This window comes from Lepisma saccharinum, chromosome 2 (assembly GCF_977018435.1).
Source record: "Lepisma saccharinum chromosome 2, izLepSacc3.1, whole genome shotgun sequence".
In the NCBI taxonomy this organism is placed as follows: Eukaryota; Metazoa; Arthropoda; class Insecta; order Zygentoma; family Lepismatidae; genus Lepisma; species Lepisma saccharinum.
In genome coordinates this window covers 35,717,529-35,743,259 of record NC_139230.1, presented here as the reverse complement: position 1 = coordinate 35,743,259, position 25,731 = coordinate 35,717,529, and the positions used below count along the sequence as shown (strand labels likewise).

General features: G+C 37.5%; 1 protein-coding gene across 5 annotated transcripts in view; it reads right to left on the bottom strand.

The window, feature by feature from the left end:
• Positions 1–25,731, bottom strand: part of LOC145983995 (recombining binding protein suppressor of hairless-like) — a 266,841-nt gene that overhangs the window by 154,414 nt on the left and 86,696 nt on the right. Inside the window, exon 1 of one of the 5 annotated variants that reach the window (XM_083117263.1) lies at positions 7,773–8,433. The exons of the other annotated variants lie outside the window; for them this stretch is intronic. Coding sequence (XP_082973389.1) covers positions 7,773–7,799 — 27 coding nt within the window. The 5' untranslated portion in view covers positions 7,800–8,433. Of the gene's footprint in view, positions 1–7,772; positions 8,434–25,731 lie in introns of those variants that run through there. 5 annotated transcript variants of the gene reach the window in all.

Genomic DNA, 25,731 nt, shown 5'->3' with positions numbered 1-25,731 from the left:
ACCACAGCATTTAGAGACGATAAAATTCTTAATCGGGAGATTTACAGTAGACGAACTTGCACGTGTAAATGAAAATTTCCTTCGGAGATGCCAGGAATGTGTTGCAGCAGAGGGACATCATTTTCAACACCTTCTGTAGTCAAGGTTAGTACACAATATGAAAACTGTAATTTTAATAGCCGACTCTAGCGACTGTCGCGGACCCCGTTCACCGGGAAAGACAAGATCTGATGCCGGGCCGCTTGCCGCCGAGTCTCGTAGCGAATGTCAGGGAATGCTCTGTATATCACAAAAAAACAAGGCCGAAATTTCAATTTGTTTCCACTCACAAATTATGTATCGTTATTGCTAAAACCAACTCAGTTTAATGTTCTATAACGAACTAGTTTGTAAGATTGTAAGTGAGATTCTCAGGCAGGATTGAAGACCTGGTTAGTGTACAATATAAGCAGATACTTTGACAGCAGGTTCAAAGAAAATCTTGGTATTGGATTTCAGACAAAACAAAGATATATCTAACCATCTTGATTACTGCTGAGCTTGTGCTAGAAGGGGTACATTCTTTCTTAAGGCCTCAAAAATAGTGTGTTGTGTTCATGTTATGCTATGATACTGCGATTTTATATACTATAATATATTCCACGCTTCTCGCCGTTAATGTTTCTCTCTCTCCTAGTTGAACGGCATTAATTGATCGTTACTGAACTACTACATCGTAAGTGGCCTCCCCGCAAGTCTTCGCCTTGTAATCAAGGGGTCCCGGGTTTGATAGCCGGTGGAGGCACAAGTGTTTCGGATCCCACTTTAAACTGTAGGTCCAGTCCCGATTAGCCTTACTGTGCATAAAGTGGACTTAAAACAAGAAATCAACCAACTACATCGTAAGCAACTTCCAAAAAAATGAACAGCGCTCATTGCTTCCGATTTGATTTCTGCATATTGCCAAGAGACGTGGAGCCAGACACAAATATCGTTGTAGTTAGGCCGGAACCAGTCCCACATAGGAAATATTAATTTTACCCCGCTTTCCTAATCCACTAGGTCAATTACAACGATGAGAATGAATGATGAGCTAATGAAACAGATGATGGGACAATCACAATTACACGCTCATGTCTCAAGCAAAATTTGACTCTTACCACTCTGCTACAGTGGTAGGGTAGCCGTAATTAATTTCAAATTAAGAAAATTTGCAAAACAACGTATTTCTTTCAATGATTCCAGTTGTGAAAGGGACAGCCTTTTGACGTACATCCTACATATCGGTATTTCTTCAATCTGACAGTTGTGAAATACAAGATAAATGAATGAAACCTATGAACTGTAGCTTACCTATCGGAGAATATTCTGAGCCGTGGCAAATAGAAGTGTGATCGTGTCAGGCACGGTGCAACAAGGACACAGAAGGCTATTCTGCCGAGACAAACTAAAAAAAATCCTTCAGTTTGGAAGATCGAAGAGTAAGGAATGCTTTCAAGTTTCCCAGGCGCGTGTTCGGACCTCCAGCGGTGAGACAAAGCGATCACTCGGGGGATGAACGCTCACTCATCACGTCTGCCGAAAGTTTACCGCGTCTGGAACAAATTCCACGTATTGAGGTCCGAAAAGGGGCCTCGAGCTAGGAGGTCAGTAATTAAACGGTCCCAAGCCGTCTGGCATATTAAACTGGAACAATCACAATGTTTACACCTTCAGGAATATTGTCCGCAGCACAAGATTTGGAAGTTTTCCCGTCTTATTTTGTGCCCTCCGATCTGGTAAATCAGACATGACGCTTTTTTGTGCACGTTTAATTTATTTATTTTTATTGCAACAAGGATAGTGACAAGAGCACGTGAAAGACAGTGTGACGAAAACGCACATTTAGTCGATCACAATCTGGAAAGCAACTGGACCTTACAAGTATAACTAGTCCTAATTAATTGGATCTCACTGGCGCCTCTCAAACTTACTGAATGGCAATTAATTGGTTTCTAGTTCTCAAAGCTCGTGGAAATGTTTAAATTCAGAACTCCCAAGGAGCCGGGAGCTCCGCAAGTCCACATTTTCAAGAAAATTCCCAATAAGGTAAAAACCCGAGTTAAAAAAATCGTGTATCTCTTGTGGGTCCTTGGAGTCCCTGCCCCACTTGAGTTTTAGGGGTATATTTTCTTACACATATGTACATTCTATGTTTTCTCTATAAGGTTGGTATTAACATCATATTATAGAACATTACTATGTAAAGTTATTTAAAATGGTAGTGTCGCCGTTGCATTACTTTAAATGCCTATGTCTATAATACAAGTTCATCTTGAAATTTACAAAAAAAAAAAAAATACACTTTGCAACATAAATGAATATTATGCTCAAATAACCTAACATCAAAGCAAAATACTGATGTAAACATGTAATCCCCAAAAAAAAGTATGTGTCCAATTACCATCCTCCTCCTTAAAAAAGTACTTTTCAGATAATAGCATGCGAGTGCTAGGGTTAAGAAAACTAAGGCAATACTACTTTATAGTGGGCGTTCATGATAATTGCTGTCTTCCAGCATTTTGTTTTTTGTCCAAGAGGGCCGTGAAGAGTTGGTCTATTGGTGAAAAAGCAATAAAGTATAGTAATATAGATCTATTTGTCTTCCTACAAAATGAATTGATAATACCGTCTGTCATTCTGTTACGTCTCTGTTTCGACATTATTAAAACTGAAATGAAGAATTCATGTAATTATTTTTATGTTTATAAAATATACTGGCAACAAAGGTATCCGTTATATTCAATAATTGCTAATATCACAGATGGCAGGCGTCATGGCAACGATAAAATAATAAATATTTTACGTTCGTTCTTGTGATTTTTCTAGTAAAATAACTATTGCCGAGGAAAATCGATCGCTCACCTTAAAAAAAAAAACTTTCACGATTTGGCAATGACAAGTTAGGCAAGTGTACAAGATAGTACACGAAAGAAGTAATTCTGGTCTCTACAATATACCAAATTACATTTTCAAAGGATGTAGTGATATACTTGCACCTGTCTTGTGCTTAATTTTCAACAAATCATTAAAAACTGGCATCTTCTCCAAATTATAGAAGGAAGTAACTGTGGTGTCAATTCAAAAGATATCTGGGAACAGCAAAATTTCTAATTACAGGCCGATTACCATTGTTAATATTTTAGTAAGATCTTTGAATCTCTTATACACAAATCTTTATATTTTAATACTAAGAGAATAATTAATGAATGTCAACATGGGTTTATACCAGGAATATCTACAAGCACAAATCTATCAGTTCTGATAACTGATGCTTTTCAATCCTTCTGTAACAAGATTCAACTAGATGTTATATACCTTGATTTATCCGAAGCTTTTGATAGTGTCAATTATAATTTATTAGTGCAGAAACTGAACAATTATGGATGTGTTCCTAGATATTGTGCTTGGTTCATGAGTTATAAATCAACATTTTCAACTCCAGGTAAAATAAACAAAGGAGTGTCCCAGGGATCTCCAATGAGACCTCTTCTCTTTGCTATCTATTTGAATGATATTTTTAAAATAATCAAGCATGCTAAATATATAATTTATTCAAGATATACACTGAAATAGACACTGACGATAGACATGTTCAGTTGCAATCTGATCTTACTGCAGTCAGTAACTGGGTGGCTAATAATCAACTTGTAATGAATGCAGAGAAATCCTTTATTATCACATTTACAAGGAAAATTCAGTGGTGCAGTTATAATTATAAATTAGACTCATGTGTAGTTAAAAGAGTTGAAGCTATTAAAGATTTGGGTGTCGTTTTAGACATGAGGCTTGATTTTAAAAACCATGTAGGGTCTATATGAAATTGCTAGAAGAGCTACAAAGAAAAGAGGCCACTTAATTAACAAATGGTCGAATGCAAACAATCTATTATTGTTAATTCAGTTATTTACGGCGTATGTAAGGCCTATTTTGGAATACAGTACAACAACTTGGAATTTTGCATGTAACAATTCAAAGACAATTAAAATACATGCTTCAAAATGTACGGAAAAGATTTGTCTAATTTCTGTATTTTAAATTCATACTTTTTAGGTTTTATTATGAATATTATAATTTGTTAGACAAACTTAATGTGTCGTGTCTCTTGTAAAGAAGAAATATTAACGATTACAATTACATTTCCAAATTAATTCATGGAAAACTTGATGTACCATATTTATTATCTAAAATTACACTAAAGACACGTCATTACGTATTCCGAAACTGCTCTGCAATTTCTGTCACTTCTTATTTTAAACATAATAGGTATTTTAATTTTATAATATCCCAATATGGTCATAATCCACTGGAGCCTAGTAACCTTTTATTATGACAATAACATGTGTAATTTCACTTTAATGTGTTTTTTAACATATGTGATTACATTGTACTTTTTAAATTTGTATTTTTTTTATTTTAACGAAATTGGTCTTCTCACTATATTTTATCATGTAGTACTCATTTTAATTTTTATTTCTTATTTGTAATATTGTGTATATGTTACATATCATCACAAACTGCTGTATTAGGCATGTACGTTGTTTTTCAGCAGTTAAATTAAATACTTAAATAAATAAATAAGAAAGAAGGGAAGAGGATAAAAAATTGTACAAAAAAATCTCTCAAGAAGTGTTTCTGTGTCAAGTAGAAAACATTCCAAGATGTCGTAGCAAACAACCCGTGAAGATGCCAAATATATAATCAGTGGCCGAGCAAGTTGAACGATTGATTCAAAATATCGCCATCGGAGGTCCCATGTTCGACTATCGGCCTGTTCGTGCGCCTCCATTAATAACTGCAAATTCTGATGATACTTAATTCGTAACCGTAAAAAATTCTCTCTGTACAAGATACGTTAAATATTTATTTCTGTTGGTTTAAATGTTGCGGAAGAACTTGCAGGAGTTGTAATTTTGGTCAGTACGTGAAGAAGGTGATGATTATTCATATCAGTTGTGGAGGTTAATAAAGCATGAAACGCGTATTCAATTCATTTAAATTTAATTCCAACATTTTGAACACAAAATCTTTACGAGAATTTTCTAAAAATGCTTTGATTGATTTATTGATTGATTGACTTGCTTTACTTTACTTCGCTTCTTGTGCCACATTTGGCTAATTTGCGAAGATGGAGATGAGTGATGATGTGATTAAATTGATGAATGGACACTCACAAACATACATGCCCAGGCCAGGATTCGAACCCGGGACCCCTGGCTTCGTAGCGCGATGTTTTAACCACTCCGCCACAGGGGCGGCTTTAAAAATGCTAGAAAAGGATATCGGATATAGCATTCATTAAAAAATAAAATAAAAATAACAAATAACATGTAAAACGTAGCGACAGTAAAAGTGAAAACTCAGAAGCGCTCCATATAAGCCAAGTTTAATTCCTCCCTGTATGACATAGAATAGAAGTTTTATTTCATTGTACCCAAACGTCGAGGAGGATTGTACGTAACTTTCAGGTCTGGAACACGTCCGAACAAATACGATAAAAATAACTCCATGCTATTCTTTATGTTCATATATGTATTTTGCCACAACAAAAATTCTGTTGCAATCGTACTGTGGAGATATAATGAAGGACGTTACACTTTGAAATCTTGCACTGGGTGCTAGTGGCATACATGTTGTTTGTCCACAAATAATACAGTAGCTCTTTTGAAGTGCAGCCCAGAAATATTTTTTGCACTTCAATACTACTTATACACAAAAGCAATATTTATTTTTATTCATTTTTGAGTAGGAGAGGAATTGAAAGGAATGACTTCCCCAACATTAATGTCAGTTCACAGTACTGCGTAGTGCATATGTAATACTGAAAACCGTACTGACAATCAACATTTATGCTACTGCCACAGCGCTTTGATTTTCTGTCCATGACAGTCCAAAGAATGAATTGGACTACATCGATTTAATCAGTGTTACACATTTGTGATTAAAAAAAAGTGCTATTGAGAGTTCCCATTCAATCAATAGTGAATATTCGTCCTATAGTTTTGCAACTTTTGCAAAGTTTGTAACAGACCAGCATACATCCAATTCACCTGATCTACCGCAAGAATAATAAAAATTGCAGGGGTGATGCATTGTACAGTTGGCAAAAAATTTGTGAAGCCTCCTCGACGGCGTAGTGGTAACGCTGTCAACTTGTAAACCAAGAGGTGGGATTCGATCTCCGGTGGAGGCACATTCATTGCACAATGGTTCGGATCCCACTTCAAACTGCAGGTCCAGTCCTTCTTAACCTATCTGAGCATAAAGTGAAGTTAAAAAAGTTTCGACGACAAAACGTTTCTTATAATAAATTTCCTATGCTACGTATTATGCAGACTGCCTTTTTATCGAACCTCCATTATCAGTTTACACTACAGTATGCTCGCACAGAGAAAAATGTCATCACTTCGCTAGAAAAGAGTGAATCGGTTACTGAGACTTTTCTGTAACAAAGAAATAAGTGTGTATTTTTTCTTTTGTTTCTTAGCGTCGCTTTTCTGCCATTTGTGGCTAATCTCGACGAAGCACAGAAATAAAGATTCGTATCATATATACATGGATCAATATAAGTCAAATTAGTATATGGGTTCGGTAGTGTTTCTTCTATTTTACAATTCATTTTGTAAAAAAAACACTATAAACTTCATAGTTTAAAGAAATACACATTAGCTGTCATTTTTAGGACGCAAGAGATTGATCAAGACTTCTTAGGTTTCATTCTCTTCAAAGTAACTTCAAAAAGATTTACAGGAGTTTTCAATACAATCTCTTTTACTGATCTGGGTCTATAATAGTTGTTAAAAATGTATAACATAAAAAGCACTACGAGGTTGGAATATGCTGGAGGTTTTCCTATGTCACGCAAATATGTTATCTCCTCATTGAGCGTCACAATTAATTTGTGTTTCTTGGCTATTAGAAACTTTTTCACATTTTTTCAAGACCTTTGGTAACCATACCCGTTCTTTATTCAACACAGAATTGAATTAACAACTTGAATGATCGACATAATAAAATTAACCGACGAACTTATCAATAAATCTTCCAAGTCGTGTGCATTCTCCAAGAAGAAATTCTTGCAGTTCTTGCAAAGATTACATTTCGACTAGTATCACGGAACAAATCGCACATCTTCCACAAAACTAAACTGCCGTTCCGGTGGGTCTCTGTATATATTATCGGACGCTAATAGGTTAAAACGACCTCTGGCGCCAGGCGGACTCCGATTTTAACTACGTCATGGGTAGATATTGCATGGATATCTTCATCACATTCACAATAAGGAGTTTATATTTATTGCCGTGGTATTTACCCGACACGAATTACCAAAATACGATCGAAATACCAAAATAAATAGTTTGTCTGTAATTTCGGCAACGTTGTGTGTGAGAAATAAAACGTCGGATGGTCAACTTCATTTTGTCACGTCAATGCAGTTAAAGGTAGGCGCGACCCGACATGGCATTTGCATAAAAGTAAAGGAATCAATTCGGACTAAAACATGTAACAGCTTACGGCTATGTATCTTTACTACGAAAGGCTCCACCCAAAGAGTACGCGTTTCGCCGATGGGCATAAATATCTGGAAGTTCCAGAACCGTGAGAAAACGAAGATCGCCTGACAAACTTTCGTTTCGGATGCTGGAGATAATAGAACTGCCGTAGGTGACAGATCCAGCATATAAAAAGAACAATAATCAGTAAAATAATCCAGTTAAGATTAGCATAATGGTAAAATATAAAATTCCATTTACCTGGGAGGTTACGTACACGTCGTTCATCCTTCCGTGTTGGAGATCTGGATGAAATTGGGGAACACCCTCTTCGTCTTCGCACAGTCGGCCACCGCTGAGGAGCGGGTCACCGGCGAGGTCAGTTGTGCCCGCCAGGTCACACACTTGATTTAACTTCTGCGAGGAACTTCAAACTGATAACACCTTAATGTGAACAAATCCTTACTGGATTTGCCGCAAAGTTCTCCATGAAAAGCACTGGTCGGATGTGACTAGCTTATTGTTTCTTGTCAACATAGAACAAAACCACTTGCTGATAACTTGAGGAGGAAATTCTCCAGTACAACACCGACACGGATGTCCAAATAAAAATAAATAGAACTACCACCGGTAACTTCGCCCCCAAATGGTTCAGCAGTTAAATGAGGGTAGCTTTTGCCACCTGTACCGTGATCACAACCAAAACTTCTGTATCCACGCAAAACACTCCCAACAAACTCGGTGGGGGAAGGGGGCAGTGCAGTACGAGTTTTCTGCGACTTATTGATGCTCGAATCAACAAGTGGTTGTGCGAAGGAAAGCCGTGTCACTGAGGTCTGGGAAGCAGGTTCTTTCTACCAATCAAAACATACTCAGCTGATGACGTAATTAAAGAGGTAGACCACCCCCACTCTTATTCCCATACGCTACAAAGTCAGCCGCTCATTGAATTACAGCTCGTGCTACTTCCAGTCTTCGGCTAATGGTAAAAGCTGCTGAACGCAGGAGGAGGTCGGGAGGCGTGGTGCGTCGGTGTTGAAAGAGGCGTTCATCTCAGGTAGAAAGGGGGCGGCATAACACTCATAAGTTTGCCTACTGGTCAGTTGACATTGCGTCGCAAAGAGACACTGACGCCGCTTACTTTTTTATGCTTCTTCTTTCGTCGAGTCGTTCTCTTTCTTTCTTTTTGATCTGCTTGCTTACTGTATGGTCCTTGGGCGGAACTGATACTCGTGGGAAAAAAAATGCAAAACAGCCTCAAGTCGTGGGATGGGAACAACAGTGGCTGCAAGAGCATGGTGAGGCACGGTCACTTAAGCAAAAAATGATCACAACAGTGGACACTATAGTTGTATGGACGTGTTTCTAAGCTCGAATACACACTGCGCACACTTTGCTTTTTCTTTCTTTTTACAAAAAAGAAGAACTACAAAGAAACCTTGGCAACCGAACCTAGGAATTTCCTCAAATACACTGTTATATATAGAGTAATGAAACTACTATCCATAGCAACAAAATGAACACAGCAAAATCAACAGACCGCGAAGAACCTTGAGGAGCCAAAAGAAAACACTGCCCTTGATGCACGCACATGTATACGCGGTTCTTACCCCCCCCCCAAACTCCCTCATGTAACACACATAAAAACTGAAATGCATACGTAATTCATTGCGTTATAGGAAACAGGGAACCCCGGGACTAATGGGAAATAAAGAAAATTTCTATTCTATTTCAGTTATGCTGCGTCAATTGTCTACTTCTTGGGTTAATCGCGACGATGACGATGGATGATAAACAGATGGTATGGAAGGTGGAACAACCACAATTATCCTCCCATGCATTGACCATGGCTTGAACCTGGGACCTCTGGCTTCGCAGAGAGTGACGACTACCACTTCGACATGGAGGGTGTCAAGAATAACGAACAAAAGAGGATAAAAAAAATTCCATTCTCTTTGTTCCAAGACGTAAACTTTTCTTATCAAGTTTGCATATAAGTTTGAAAAGCATCCCTGTACTTCTGACATTAAGGCACGGCTGGACCTTTGGCATGGGAATGGGCGAATTTTTTCAAATTTTCCTCTCCATTCGAAAAACCTCTTGGATATTGCAAAATATGAAAAAAATACATATGCTTAGAATTGTTCTAGAGCATTGACGTGTATTTTCGTGTAGTTTTCTTTCACTGTTGTCTATATATTACCAATAGTTTAATAGACTTACATAGCCACGAAACTATTGTGAATATCTAGGCAACAGTGATAGAAAACTACACGAAAATTAACGTCAATGTTCTAGAAGGAATTCTAAGCGTATGTAATTTTTCATATTTTGAAATATCCAAGAGGTTTTTCGAATGGAGAGGAAAATTTGAGAAAAGTTCGCCCATTCGCATGCCAAAGGTCCAGCCGAGCCTTAAGAAGCAAATTGTGTTGTGAATGATGTACAGTCACCGGCAATAAAAATGGAACACCTAGATCCTGAAATACTACTTCCCTGCAAGGCGTTGTGTATGTACACTGCCGTAGAGTTAGGCAACACACATAACGCCTTGCAAGAAAGTGAGTATTTCAGGATCTATGTGTCCCATTTTAAATGCCGGTGACTGTACCATCGTTCCTGCAAATACCAACGGACATTAAAAATATTCCGTCATTGCCTTGTAATCAAGGGGTCCCTGGTTGGATACCCGGTGGAGGCACAAGTTGTTCGGATCCCACTTTAAACTGTAGGTCCAGTCCCGATTAGCCTTACTGTGCATAAAGTGGACTTAAAACAGCAACTCAAACCAAATTAAAACTATGCAAAATTTATGTTACTATTTTGCTACTGTTCAGCCACGGGCTGAATGAACATCACTCATGAATAAGGAATTTCTAAATAAGAAACGTACTAGGGATGTGCATAATTTAATTGATGCAATAAATTAAACTGATAATAACCTACCTGCACTATGAGTTAAGGTTGCTCTGAAAAAAGCGCCGTGGAGTAGTTGCTTAGCCCACCGAGATCTGTCGTAGGTTCGATCCCCACCACCGGCAAAAAGAAATTGCTTGCATGAAGACGAGAGAAGAGATGCTCTCTCTTGACAATGAATAGTGTCCAATGAAACTGTATGGTACTATATTTATGAACATAATTACTAGGGTGGTTTCTCGCGACGAGACGAGACTTTAAACAAGACATACAGCGTGTCACCGCACAAACATTCATAGCGTATAGAACTTATTAAAGCAAACCATTCTTTTACAACTTCTCCTGCTTGACGTCTCCCTAGTTTCGACGATACGAACCTTCGAAAGGCTTAATTTTATCCTGAATACATACAACCATGCAGTACAGGCTCAAAATTGACTCTTAATTGATTGATTACTGTAAAATATATATATATATATATGAAACACATAAAAAGAGTAAATATTAACTTGGGTGTCGGAAGAAATCGCATACGAAAGTAAATTTGGTTTAGGTACTATATTATTCTAAATATCGTACCGACAGTCTCGGACACTAAGTCTTGGTCTAAGTCTCTTCTCGACAAGTCTTGAAGGGTCTCGTCCAGGATTACCATCCGTCCTCTTTTCCACGTGTGTCCTCCTTTTAGATAATAAAAAGGACATCCGGGCGAATATTCCTTTCAGAGTAAAAATATTCGGATTTACAGCAAATCCCTACCAAAAATTTAAAACTTTAAAAATAAGCACAGCACACATCCTCGCTAGATGTCACGCTAGTTCGATACAATAATCGCTAAACTCGATACTAAAACACCGTCGAGAGCAGCCGATAGGTCGATATCAGAAATCTATCTACCTAAACCATCTCCGCGAATTGAGTCATCTCGGACTGGTATCGTGTAGCGGCCGGTTGAATTAGCGAGATCTATTGGTGTTTTTATAGAAAAGCCGAAAAGAAGATGTAAGTTTACAGATGAACTTAAAAACAAGTACAGCTGTTTTAATGTATTTTTCGAAAATATATATGTAAAAAAGATGTCCTATTTTTTACTTCACAACAGATGGTAAACCTGGTCTGGTTTCGTTCTGACCTCCATTTTTACAAGGTCGTCTCGGCATCGGTACCATCTCTAGTCAAATGAGATTTTTGTTACTTAGCGTCGCTTTTCTGCCACTTTTGGCTAATCGCAACGATGAGGATGAGTGATGAAATTGATGAAGGGACACTCACAAAGAACACACATGGCCAGACCAGTATTCCAACCCGAGCGCTGTGCTGACCACTCCTCCACATCAAGAACATGAATTAAAAGTTACAGGCAGCTGTAGCGTCTATAGCACACAGGGATTTTCATACGGAAGTAGGCGGAGGGGATGCTTCTGTTTTAGGGTTGTAAAGAATAATTTTCCATCCTTCAATGTATCCTACCTTCTTGTTTTAAGAAAAGTTATAGCAAATTGGAGACAACCTTCATCACCCCTCCTCCAAATCCCGACAAGAAATATCCAATTAAGTTAAATTGTAAGTTTATTGGATATCATGTAATAAAATAATGGAAAGCATATTGTTAAAGCGTAGTAGAAGTTCAAAAATTCCTTGTGTGGTTTAAATACATTCATTTTCATTCTTATTCTTGATGTAAAAACTCACTGAATCACAAAACACCTTAAAAGACTATATTTTACGCATGTATAACTTCATGTTTCAGATTCTATCAACACCAATCACAAACGAACGACACATCAGGTTGAACTAACTATTGGACATTGAGTTATTTAGTATGACTCAATTCTGAACACGAAAAGTCTTTGTGCCTAACTCCAGGAAATTAATCCGTAACAAAAGTCACGGACTTGCAAAGTTTTATGGATATTTGGATATTAAACGTTCCTCTGTAAAACACTTGGAATATATACAAATATCCTGTTCTCCATAGAAACAGAATAGAATATGTTTAAAAAAATGTTTATTCACATTATACACAAGCTTTACCTAAAAGAAGCAAAAGCTAGGACAAAATTTGACTGTTCTCAAAACAAATGCGTGTAGTCGTAAAACGTCCGTACATATACAGAAAAGCACTGGTATCGTTTATGCTAGGAAGAAAAACATGAATAGTATACATTTCAACAATCCAGCTGCAAACGTAACTACCGGAAATTTGACTAAAATTTGGATTTATTTGAAAAAAATCACCAGGTAATTTCTTTTTAATTATTTTACTGATTACTCGGTCTAATAAAAAATTCATACACCCCAATTTCACTTTTCTTTTTTCCCCTGTGGACAGATTTCACATTACACACATCAATAATTCAGAAAGTATCTGTCCATTTCACAAAGTGAGATATCATTGCTCTTGTCAAACTCGTTTTACAATCTGGGAATTTCTGAGACCCTTCACCTTGATGTTTGTTATTTCCTCATGTCCTGTTGTACACAATATTCTTAAAGGAATAAGCGAATACTTCAGGTAACAAACATTTAGAACTAAATAACATTAGATTTACATTTGATTAAAAAATGGATATTAAAAATAAATAGCTATACTACAAAATAAAAATTCCCAAACAACTTTTCAAGCCGAACCTAAGAATATCAAATGCGATAACAACAGACGTTTCCCATAAAAAATAGAACAGTTGTGGTGACATTTTTGTAAAATGTACCAATCAGAGTAGGGAGATTGGACACATAAGTGGGTTGGCATATTGTGAATACGGGCATTTTGTAAAAGCTTAAGTCCACTTTATGTTCAAATAGGCTAATCTAGACTGCACATACAGTTTAAAGTGGATCCGAGCCACTGCGCAATGTGTAACCATCGGGGATCGAACTCGTGACCACTTGATTACAAGGCGATGGTGTTGCCACTTCGAAGTTACATACTACGCTCATACATTGCGCTGGCATACTTACGTACTACTTCCTTTGTTGACATTCTTTGACTCTCGTTTAAGCGTTCGTGTAGGTCAAACACGTGGAACTCCTCGCTTGAGGCAAAATTACACTTCGCAGACAGACTCTCTGCCTATTTAAGCAGTCTACCTCTACCGTCGCCTGAGGCCCTACGGGTGTTTTTTAGTAAAATGTGTTAAGAGTAACATTACCGAAAGTGAGTGCACGTGAAACAGGTTAACAGGATGACTAGAAGTTGCCTCTAGCCTCAGCATGCGTGACTGAAGGAATTCCAGAATTGCGAATCTATTGCACGAAAAAGATTCCACTTCCACTGCTAGAAGAAAATAAGTTACAGATGCAATCCTATGGAATTTTGGAATTAATTCCGATCTTATAATGCCCCTAATAGTTCAGACTGTTTATTTTTTCTTCAATCTTACGATAGTGACATACGATACAACGCGGCTTGCACATCCATATCGAATTTCTATTCGTATTTTGGTTTATTTTCTACCTCTAAAGATTAATGGCTGAAATGATATAGCAGATTAAGAGATAAACAGTATTAAACATCCATGTCTTAATTAGAATTCGAACCTAGGACAAATGATGACAGGAGCCATAAATTGTAGATCTTGTAATCTACGCTTAGATTACATTGACTAACAGTTTACACAGTTTACATAAACAGTGTAAACTACACGCAAATATGTTTTGCGAAAAATTGTAATCGTAGTGAGCTTAACATTTTGACATCTTATTTCCAAAACTGTGGGTTAATTTTCAGAGGTGAAGTTAGAACTTGCATTTTCTTGAATGTGTGTCAGCAGAAGATCCCAAATGATATCTGTACTTTCTTAACATTTTGTTGAAGCAATTCTTCAGAATTATGCGTATTCCATATGCTTTCCAAAAGGCTTTCACGGCAAATTATTTTTCAAAGCATAACAAGGTCAAATTGTTACATCATATTAGAGATAACTGTAATTTTAAAGATTTTGCTTGTTGATCTTGTGTAAGTCTTGAAGTAATGGTGAGCCAACAGGATTATTCTCCCACAATCTTTTGGTGAATTTGCTTAACCTTCTGCCCACCATGAAAATATTACATTTGACTGAGTGATCGTATCACAGCATTTGCTAAAATAAAGAAGTTAATTTGGTATTACGAAGTTGATCTGAAATGGCCATAGCAACAGCAGGATGACACAAACCGCTATCGATGCTGCTCACACAAGAGAATATAAATACACTTATAAGGTGCATATAGCACCGTGACATGAAGGCACATTTAGGAGAACTAAATAAACTTGTGGCTTGGCAATTAAATATTTCTCGGTGGTATGTGGACGAATTCTGTTTAATTACAGGAAAGTCACTGATAAGCAAGACGAACGGAAAATCAATTCAAGCAGTTGCAAATGTTGCAAAGAAGAAAAAAATACACGAAATACTCCTCATGGATATTGCAAGTACCGCGATGGCACATAGGGAAAGTGGAGGTAGGCGCTCCAGATACTATTGATATCGGCCATACTGGAGGTGATGTGATCCAGCCGTCTTTAGCCCGAGGGTATACTCTCAGAGAAGATATGCAGAAATATTAAAGAGGAACTTCCCACTTGAGAACACCTGCCAGATCTCCTGTGTGGCAATGGGAAGCCCTACCGACTAAACCTCCGAGGCTCCCAAAGAATGATGGGAATAAAAAGAAGAGTTGCTTGCTTCAAGTACAGTCACTTGCTCCTTGAACCTCGTTCACAATTATCCTCCCGGATAGCGTACTGGTAACGTTGTCGCCTTGTAATAAAGAGGTTCAGTGTTCGATCGCCGTGCAGTCACATTCCACAGGTTCGAATTCCAAACTCTACGTTCAGAACTGATTACCCCATCTGATCACAAAGTAAAGTAATTTTTTTTGCGAAAATATCATCAGGCATATTTCATACCTTAATTTATATATTGCTTACAGTTTATTAAAAAAAAACACCAAAAAAACGCCATTCTGCTTCCAAATCTCCTTCCTGAGAAGTTACTCTAATCTACTTAATTTTAGGCATGTGTGTGTATGTGGGGAGGGGGTTATACGCCCATGGTTGCCACGCCCCTCTCTCTGAAACTTTAAAAGTTCAAAACCTACTAAAATACTGACAAAGTAAGTGGGTCTGAAAATAACAACTTTTGTAAATACGAAAATATAAGTTTAAAATGAGCCTTTCAATAGTTTATAAAAACAATTTCCATAATAAATTCATTTTACGTCTGATTCCAGTTATAACAGTATATTTTACATAAAGTAACTAAGGCTATTCTTTTAATGAAAATAGTTAAGTAACAAACGGCATAATATGGACAATTTCTTAATTCATCTCTCTATTTTCCACGTCCCCAAACAACTTTTAGAAGTGCGCATAAAAAATAAGTGTAGTTTTCTTTGAACATTGATATGCCAGTCAAAGATTAAAACCACAGTCTTGCTTTATGGAAAACTAATGAAAAAGGACAGGGGGTGTGATTGATCTCCGAAGAACTTACTGTGTTCTATTAGCAAATTTAGGATCACTTGAAACACAAGATTCAAAATGTTCTCCATTCACTAACGTTTTGGTTCTAAATGGAAAATAACATTTTCTGTATTGTTTAACTAAGTAAAAGCACATTAATTTGATACAAACTTGTATTTTCCAAATCATATTTTCTGTACCTAAAACGAGTGCCATTCTAAACACGAAATTAATTTTGTCAAGTTACTCAGTGAATTTTCAGAAATGAACGGAACTGAGTTCAACAGGTGTATTCTAAAGAAAAGTACTAGAAGACCAAGTAGGAAATCACCATTCTGTTTAAGCACTTAGGAGCGGCGTACAGGAAGTCAAAAGATTCTGCACGGCTATCTCAATCGCATGCTGCTAACCTGTTCTGTGGGAAATTCAAATCAAAACTCTTCCTCGACTCGCGCTACTGACTCAATTTCTTCTCGATTACTCAGCACATATGGTGCAAGTTTTCAAATTACCAATGGAAGTTCCAAACCTGTTTACTGTAACGAGATGAGTATCATTACAAGGACGTTCTAACTTTCAATTCTAGTTATTCAACACGGTCTTCCCTTTCAAGCTAAGTAAGGCTACCAACGTGACGCATGAAAGAACCCGCATACAATCCTTGTGGGAAATGGGACTACTGCACGTATGCCCAATATTATTCACAAACTACAAAATCAACAAGTACCGTATTATCGATCCCCAAATGAAAAACTTTCATTATGTATAAAAAACATTTGGTATACCTTTTTAGTTAGTATTTTAAAAAGTTATGTTAATTTGATTATATCTATAAAAAGTAAATTAACTTATTTGACAAATAGCAATATGTCTGCTACATTCGAATTTTAGGTAGTGATTTGATTGTTTTCAAGTTCTCTCACTTTTATATTTTACATAAGTTTACTGAACGATTACACTTTAAAACTAACCATTGCAATAATGAGTTATTACAACGAAAACAGCAAATAATAATACTGTTCTCTTTTTTGAGTATTACAAAGAACAGTAGCTCTATATACCTAGGTACCTTTCAATCATCAACATTTTTCATAAAAAAAACACTACTGATATAATTAAGCAGTTCAGATTTAGAGACGCTGAGACCATATTTTCTGCAACTACCTCTCCTCTCCTCTCTTCCCCAGTCTCTTCTGTTCTTTTCTTCTCCTTCTCACCCCTTCTTCTCCTCTGCTTCTATCTTATATCGCCTCCCCTCCTGTTCTCGCCTCTTGTCTCCACTTCTCTTATCTCCCCTCTTGTCTCCACTTCTCTTATCTCCCCTCCTGTCTTCGATTTCCGACTTCACTGCACTCTTCTCCTCTTCTCTCTCTCTCTCTCTTTTACTCTACTCTCCACTCCCTCTACACGTTTCCTCATCTCCTCTAAACTCCTCTTCTCCCCTCCCCTCCTCTCATCTCGTTTTCCTCCTCTCTTCTCCACTTTGCTCCATTTTCCTCATCTCTCCTGGCATATTTTTTTCTTCTTCTCACTACTTCTACTATCATCTTTTTCCCCTCCTCTACTTTTCCTCTTCTCTTTTAGCTTTCTCCTCTCCTTTGTCCCCTTTCATTTCCTCTCTCCGCTATTCCTTTGTGTAGACTCATCAGCGATGAAATACTAGAAAATCATTTTTCTTTCTTTCAGAAAGAATTTTGTCAGTTGCGATATAATGCTGATATTTTTAATAGTTTTATACAATAATACTTGGTTTTATTCCTTTCGCGTATTTTATACATATCTATTGTGCATGTGGCAACCCACCAACGCCGTGTGTAAATTGGGTTGCCTATTATAAAATGTCGTTAGCCTAAGACTTTTGTAAGACGCTGTTACAATATTTTTTTAAAAATAAAATTAATATTTTCCCTATGGTCTTTCTACATCCCTAACGAAATGTCAATAACAATCTTAACTCTGATTTTACACTATGAAGAGTGAGAAGTTCCCCACCAGAAAGAAGCTGAAGAAAGTAAAAGTCGCGATTTCACAGATCAATGGCATGAACTTATACTTTAAAGTGTAATTTTACAGTTTCCATGGGACCGAGAAATTAAGAGAAATTGGTAAAGCGAAACTTATAATTTCATAACACTCGATGAAACAAAACACAGTAGCTTATAAAGAAATGATAACCGTCGGTATGATAAAACGAGCGTCCATTTTACGGTGAACTAAGGCTACGTGAAAAAGCCATTTCGAGAGCACGTGACAAACGGCCAGTTTTTGCCTGGTCTTCCCAACCTCTCTCTTGTCACGAGCCTTCCTCTCCAATGATGGAGAACGTGGCCGGAAAATGGCCATTCGCGTCGTCTTGGATGGCTCGACGCTGAACTCGAGCCGAAAACAAGAATCCCCCATGATGATCAACCTGGTCGAAATCGAAGGAAACCGACCCAAATCACACAACGCAGCGCCGGAGAATGTTCTTGCCTGGGAACAAAGGAGAAGGTAACTCACATCCTGGGAATCCAGACGATGAAACTACTGTGAAACACTGTGACAAAGGAATGCAAGGTCACTGCGAGGATCATATTCCGAAAAAACGATCGGCGGCTGCGTTAACATCCATAGCAACCGGTGTTTTCTCTCATTCCCTGTTCGGAATTACCTGGGGTGGCCGACCACTGGTGCAGTGTATACCTAGTGCGGACATACAAGATAGTTGCATCTCAAAAATTGTGAAGTGCGAGAGCGTTTCAAACATCCCTAAAAATCGAACAGAAAGAAAAAATAATGGACAGCGTAGATCTGTTCTTTCCATAAACTAGGAAAAGCTGGTGGGTTCATCAAGAAAGAATGCTAATGCTACGTTACAAAATACTAGATACCGAGATTACTTCAATGAAGGAGGCAATAAATTTTAAAAAAATGATGCTTACATATTAATTAAACTGGGTCGATTAAAAAAAAAAGTTGCGTCTTCGTTCATGCAATAGTCACAATTCATAAAGGTAATAATTACCAGACATTACGAAAGTACATTTGTAACTACTTGGATTGACAGAATACTAGACTGAACGTGTGCGTGTGGGGGAAGGGGATAAATGCGTGGAATAGGAGGAATCGGATTTTGGGATTTCTATCGTTTCAACAAGTGAGGTAAAAGACTGTAATGCAACAAATCTCTGAATTATAGTTCAATATTTGGTTTTGGTTCTTAGGATTCAGTACTGTGTCCTAGGTTAACATCCGAACAGACCATTGAAGATTTCGCTCAAGGTTGTGTAGCTGTTATACATATAGGGCACAGTTTCCTTTACAGTAGAACTATAATTACTACATTTGTAATTATTATCAAAGAAATTACGAAATAAATTCTGGTCCTCTGTTTTACCTAGATTTGCTACAAAAAGGACGACAATAAAATAGGACTGATCGTTAAAAGATTGCCATATCCTGCCTTACGAAATCCCTGGACACGCTACAGCGAACAGAGAGTCACTTATGCGACTATGAAATGCTACCATAAAATCCTCGGTTCGTACTCGAAGTGATATATTTTTGCGTCGCTTTCTTATTTTTTATTTCAATTAGGACTTAACCAACATAAACTTATACGGTGCAGTATTATTTTCTTTAGGCTAATGAGAACTAAAATGTGAAGGAAATTAAAGAACCAGATCTTACCATTCTCTGTGAAAAAAGTGGGATTTTTTTCTTTTAATTTGTGTCTGGTTACTTTAATACCAGTAGTTTTTCCATTGCATGTTATTACGACGGTTGATCATTTCTAAAACGTTTTACATTCATTATGTATATTACAATTGAAAAATAAAAGCAAACAAATGAAACTTACTCGGTTGCATATATTTTTTTAAAATAACTCCTTGAGATAACCCATCCAAACTACGAAGGTATCCGACTGAGTGATTTGGTTTATTTTACTTCGCTTTTCTGCCACTTTTGGCTAATCGCGAAGATGAGGACGAGTGATAATGTGATGAAATAGATGAATGAACAATCACAAAGAACACCCATGTTCAGCCCGGGGACCCTTAGCGTCGTGGCGCTCTGGGCTAACCACTCCGCCACGGAGGTCGGCTGGAAGGTATCGGAATAAGCACAATAGGAGAAAAGGCATAAAATTAGTTGCAGATGGCACTTCGATATTTCTTTAGATATTCCCAATCTGAACAAGGAAGATTTGAGTTTCGATCAACAGCACCTTCTGCAAATCTACAAACTGTGAGAAGTGGAAAATAGGAATCGCATTTGGGCAACATGGAAACCGGAAAAGTAAAACAAAGTTTACATGCATGTACGTTTGTATGCAGTGGCGCAGGAACGGTGGGGGGGGGGGGGGTACATGGGTACATTGCACACCCTTACATTTTTGGAAGGGGATACAGTACCCTCTAAATCCTCAGATCCAAGTTGTACTGCCCCTTGTAACTCCTAAAATAATTTGACAAACGCAAGGCGCTGCTGTTAAGAACTATTATCTAATAGCTCCAAACAAAAAGTTTATATTGTTTACAAACATTATCTTCCTTTCAAAAAGAATTGATTCCATTGTAAACCTATTCTACTACATTGTGGTAGTAGTTAGTTTACTTCATCTGTGCTCTTGGAAACATTTTTACGGACATGAAAAATGTTTAAAATGAGTATGAAAGATGGAATAAGATAAAGTTTAATAATTTTCTCTGAATGTTAGTGACAGTGGTTCTACATTAGCATTGTTAATCGGACAATATTCATTGTCTAGTGCTTTTTAACTATTCTTATTCTATCACTACGTTTCGAGAGAGCATCTCTTCTCTCTTCAGGTGAACAAATGTATTTTTGCCAGTGGTGGGGATCGAACATAAGACAGACCTGTGATTTTACTACCTGTGTTACTGCTTAATACCTACGTTACTACCTTGTCTGTAATAAAATCATAACTGGACATTATCTATTGTCTCATTAGACAATCGGACAACGACCAGTTAACGCTGCATGCTACGATAAAGTTTCGTTTCAGGAAATTACTCTCCAAGCTAATACCCCTTTGTGCTACGGAGGGTACACTTTTCTAAAGAAGTAGTCAATTGATTGATAAGATACACATCTGCTTCAGAAGTGTATACGACTGACCTTTGCTTTCAAAATTTGCAAATAGCGTTTTCCTAAATGAAATATTTCCACAATTGAAACAATACTAAGTATGTAGCTCTAGGAGAAAAAAAAATACTTACTTTCATAAAGAAACAAGCAAAAGTTTAGTTTAAAAAATAAGAGAAGAGAATTGTTGGCCATCATCTCCAAGTTACTGTACCCTGAAAAATGTATGCACCATATACATATATGTATAATTATTTATTAATACAAATAATAATTTATTTCAGTGAAACATAGAGTTACGATGTCTTCCAAAGCGAAGAGATACAATTAATTATGTTTGTGTATAGACGTAGTGATTCAAGAACCCTCGTGAGATTCGGCTAGAAATTCTTCAAAAGGCTAAAATTTTTGTGAGATGTCGTGCTACTATGTGCCCTATATATACATATGAGTTTACAAAAACATCAATACAGCTTCTTATATATCTAATTTAATATTAAGCTTATAAGATTTATACTGTAATTCAAGATTCCTGGTAAAACCATAGGCCCACTTGTAAAGAAATGTGAACGACGGATGTTTGGATTTCGGTTAAGCAATCTATCACTTTATAAACCGATGTAGGCTAATATTTTTCTACTAATTCAATAAACAGAGAATCATTAAATAGTTATGAACAGAGCGTTTCAGATTCCACTCATGGTTGTGTACGTATTCTACATAAAGATAGGGCAGTGTCTTTTAATTAATATATACGTATGGAACTACACTCTGTCCCGGAAATCTCTGGAGCGAGGGAACGAAAACAAGTCTCTACGCACGTGGTGACTCGAGAGGGCTTGACCAATGAACTCGTGAGTGGGGAAGTGAGTGCAGCTACCAGCCATTTGAAGCAGCGCGGACTGCTTTGTTCCGCCCACTCGCTTTCTCCTCTTCTCTTCCGTTATGCGCGCCTTACTCCACAGATTCCAGTAACAGTATCTACTCAAAGGAACTACGCAATCAATTCATATTAGCTGGGCAGAAAATTAACATTACCAGATGAACATATGGTAGGTTGGGTCAATGTTTTGTTCCCCAAAAAATTACTAGTATTTTCTTAATATCATTACGGAATATGTTGACCGCAACGAATTATTGGCATGATTTTATATTTAATGTGTATCGTTGAAACGTGAAAGTGTTTGTTCACAGAATAAAATCGAATCGTATCAGTTCTTTTTTGTTACTATTTGTATAGTTACCCGAAATAATGTTTCATTTAAATATATCTTCATCACTCTTAATATACTCATTTAAAGCTGATAAATAAGTAAATAAAACTGACTGTAATTATAGTGTAAGCGATACAAACACCTACTCACACATTTTAGTCTTATTCGTCTACTGCAAGATCTCTTCTAATTTACCTATATACTGTTGGGATAACACACATAGTGCTGTTAGTCACGATTGAAAATATACTCCTGCAAGATTACCGCGTATTTGAAACTGCTTTCGTACAATTTTCGAAAATTGTTTCTTATTTATTTGATTCTTATGCGTCACGTATTTCTACCGATAACTGACATTTGATTAAAATAAGAATAAAAATAACATTTTCATGACACAAACATCAAATTTTGCAATGCATGCACATAACAGTTCAGCACATCATCACGTGATCAGTGGAATAACCAACCACTTAACAAAGAAACAGTACGCCATCCAAATGGATCCGAGTTACCAATTCCATATTAAATTACAATTATACAACAGTTTTTATGCTGGTTTCCCAGTTCCCGACACGTGACTAGAGTTCAATGATACCAGGGTGAAACTAACTCAACGAATCCACACTCACATGGGGATATCTCCACAAACTGATGTGTCAGTCAGCATAAATGTTATACACCACTGATTTACTCTCTAATTCTTCCCGTTTATTTCAACTAAATTTCCTATATACGAGGGAAAGTCCGAAAATAAGTCCCCCCCCCCCAGTTTTGCCAGGGAAATCGTACAGCAAGGGAGCAAACCAGACCTTGTTGGAACACAACAGACATCCATACACCTGTGGGTGAAGTACGACTGCGATCCAACAGATGGCGTGAGTGTAGTGCGTGCAAACGAGGGGAGGTGCCTCTCAGTCGTGGCCCGGCAGATATGGAGCATCTCATGCAGTTTGGAGCATCTCATGTGTTATCACCGGGAAGGAAATGAGTTTCTCTCTCAGATTGTGACGGGGGATGAAACGTGGGTCCACCATAGCACACCCGAATCGAAGGCCGCATCAATGGAGTGGAAACATCCGTCATCTCCTGTCCGGAAGAAGTTAAAGACAACTCCCTCGGCAGATAAGGTGCTTCTCACAGTTTTTTTGGGACGCCCATGGTGTTTTGTTGCTGGACTTTTTGGAACAAGGAACCATCAACACTGCACGTTACTGTCACACCCTGTCCAAATTGAAGCAGGCTATTCGGCGTAGGCGGCCTGGCCTTCTCACATCTGGCGTGCTGTTGTTGGATGACAATGCGAAACCGAACTCGGCGAGGGCTACACAACACCATCTTGCAACCCTTGGTTGGGACCGCCGTACAGTCCCGATCTCGCGCCGAGTGACTTCCATCTGTTTCCGGCTTTGAAGAAGGCTCTCGGAGGAAGGCGCTTTGGAAGCAATGCTGAGGTAACACATTTCGTGCAACACTTCTTCCGTATACAGGACACTAATTTTTTCCAAGAGGGTTTTTTGAAGCTTATCAAGCGGTAGGAAATGTCTGAATGTCCGGGGTTCCTATGTGGAAAAATAAAGTAAGTATGGTATTCCTTTCTCATTTACGTTTTTTGCTTTTCCTTCCCATCTCTGTCCACAGTCGCCAGGGGAAACTTATTTTCGGACTCTCACACGTACAATATTGAAAACAAAATTCTGTCTCCATATTGAACAGAAATGTGACTAAAACAATTAATATAGTTTACCTGATGTATTTGATTGTCAGGGTTCGATCACATTGTACCTGATGTATTTGATTGTCAGGATTCGATCACATTGTACTTGTTCATTTCTATCGCATCTACAACGCATCCTTTACAGCTTTCTCTTCTTATATGTGCATGTAATTTTTATACAATTTACACACCCACTGAATTTATTACAACCATAGCAGGCATCGCTATATAACCCAATTTTAATAAACCATATCCAAAATGTGTTTTCTTCTAAATGTTGATTTCATATTTTAAAAATATAACCTCTTCCTGGATGCTTTGTTTTGTTGAGGAGCCCACAAAATTAAGCTGTGTCAGTTCATTTGAATGTTGTGATCTTCTCGAGGCTAGGTTACATGTAGGTTAATGCTACAAAACAAAAGCCTGTCAATAATTTTGAATATTCAGAGAAAAGTTACGTAAAACCCAAATGCCTATTAAACCTAATCTCGTTCCATCCAACAGCATATGCATTCATGTCTCAGAATAAATTTCGTAACCTACAGAGGTCCAAGGTGCATTACACCTTCCACACGTATTGGACAAGTTCACGCAAATACGAGTACATAAATGTGTAAATCACAGAGAAAAGTCTTACTTTCCGAAATGTTCCATCACACTGCATTAGTATCTGTTGATCTTACTTTGTATACCCAGATTTGATTGCTTTTGAAATACACAATCTAGGGTGTTTATTTCTACGTGCGAGCGATATATCTGTGCCAATCAGAAAGGGGGATAACTTTATACATAATAACAATCAGTCGTTCTTTTCATATCTGTGCAAAATATTTCGAGTCGATGTACACTTTACGCAAGGAACCATGAATTATCCTCGATAAATAAATACGATATTTCAACGATAGTACTGGAAGTATATGCCTCCTAGATGACGTGGTGGTAACGTCGACGCCTTGTGGATCCCGGGTTTGATATCCGGTGGAGGCACATAGTGGTTCGGATCCAACTTCAAGCTGTAGGTCCAGTCCTGGTTAGCCTGTCTGTACATAAAGTGGATTTAAACAATCTCGGTACTGGAAGTATAAAATGCTCACAAAACAGACTATAATGTTTGACTTTAAAGAGCATCTCTGTAGCCATCCCTTGTAGGTCTCAAAACTGGCAAGCAAAACAACAGACTCCAACAAAGCAAACACTTCTGTCCTTGCCTACTGGTTTTCACAGCTGCATAACGATCCGAGATTTTCCCAAGAGAGGAAGAAATTTGACACAAAACTTGATTTCAACACGACAAAGCCTAAAGCGTTCTCTGGCTCCACATCACAGCTTTACTTAGCAAAACAAATTTTAAATAAATGCACGTAAATAAGCAATAACTACGCAGTACCTCCAAATAAATTCGCCAATGCCAGCTTTAACAATATTAAAATTAAAATATCTTCTGTAATTACTAAATATGATATGGAAAACGAAAAGGAGGAAGTGTTGAATTTACAGTTTCATTTCCTACATGCTTTAAGCTTTCACCAATTAATTATTTGTCATGCTTTAATAAACATCAGCGTTTGTATTTTTTCACAAGATAAAGAGTCTAAATAAATGCAATGTTACATAATTGTGTTTGTCTGTGTGTGGTGCAAATTTAGATTTCCCAAATTGTCATTAACTTTTGTATTGTATTTTTGTTATTTTATGTTGTTTTCTGCCACTTTTGGCTAACCACGACGATGAGGATGAGTGATGATTAGATGAAACTGGGGCACTCATCAAGAACAAACATGGCCAGGTCGGAATTCGAACTAGTTCGGATCCCACTTTAACCTGTAGGTCCACAGTCCTGAT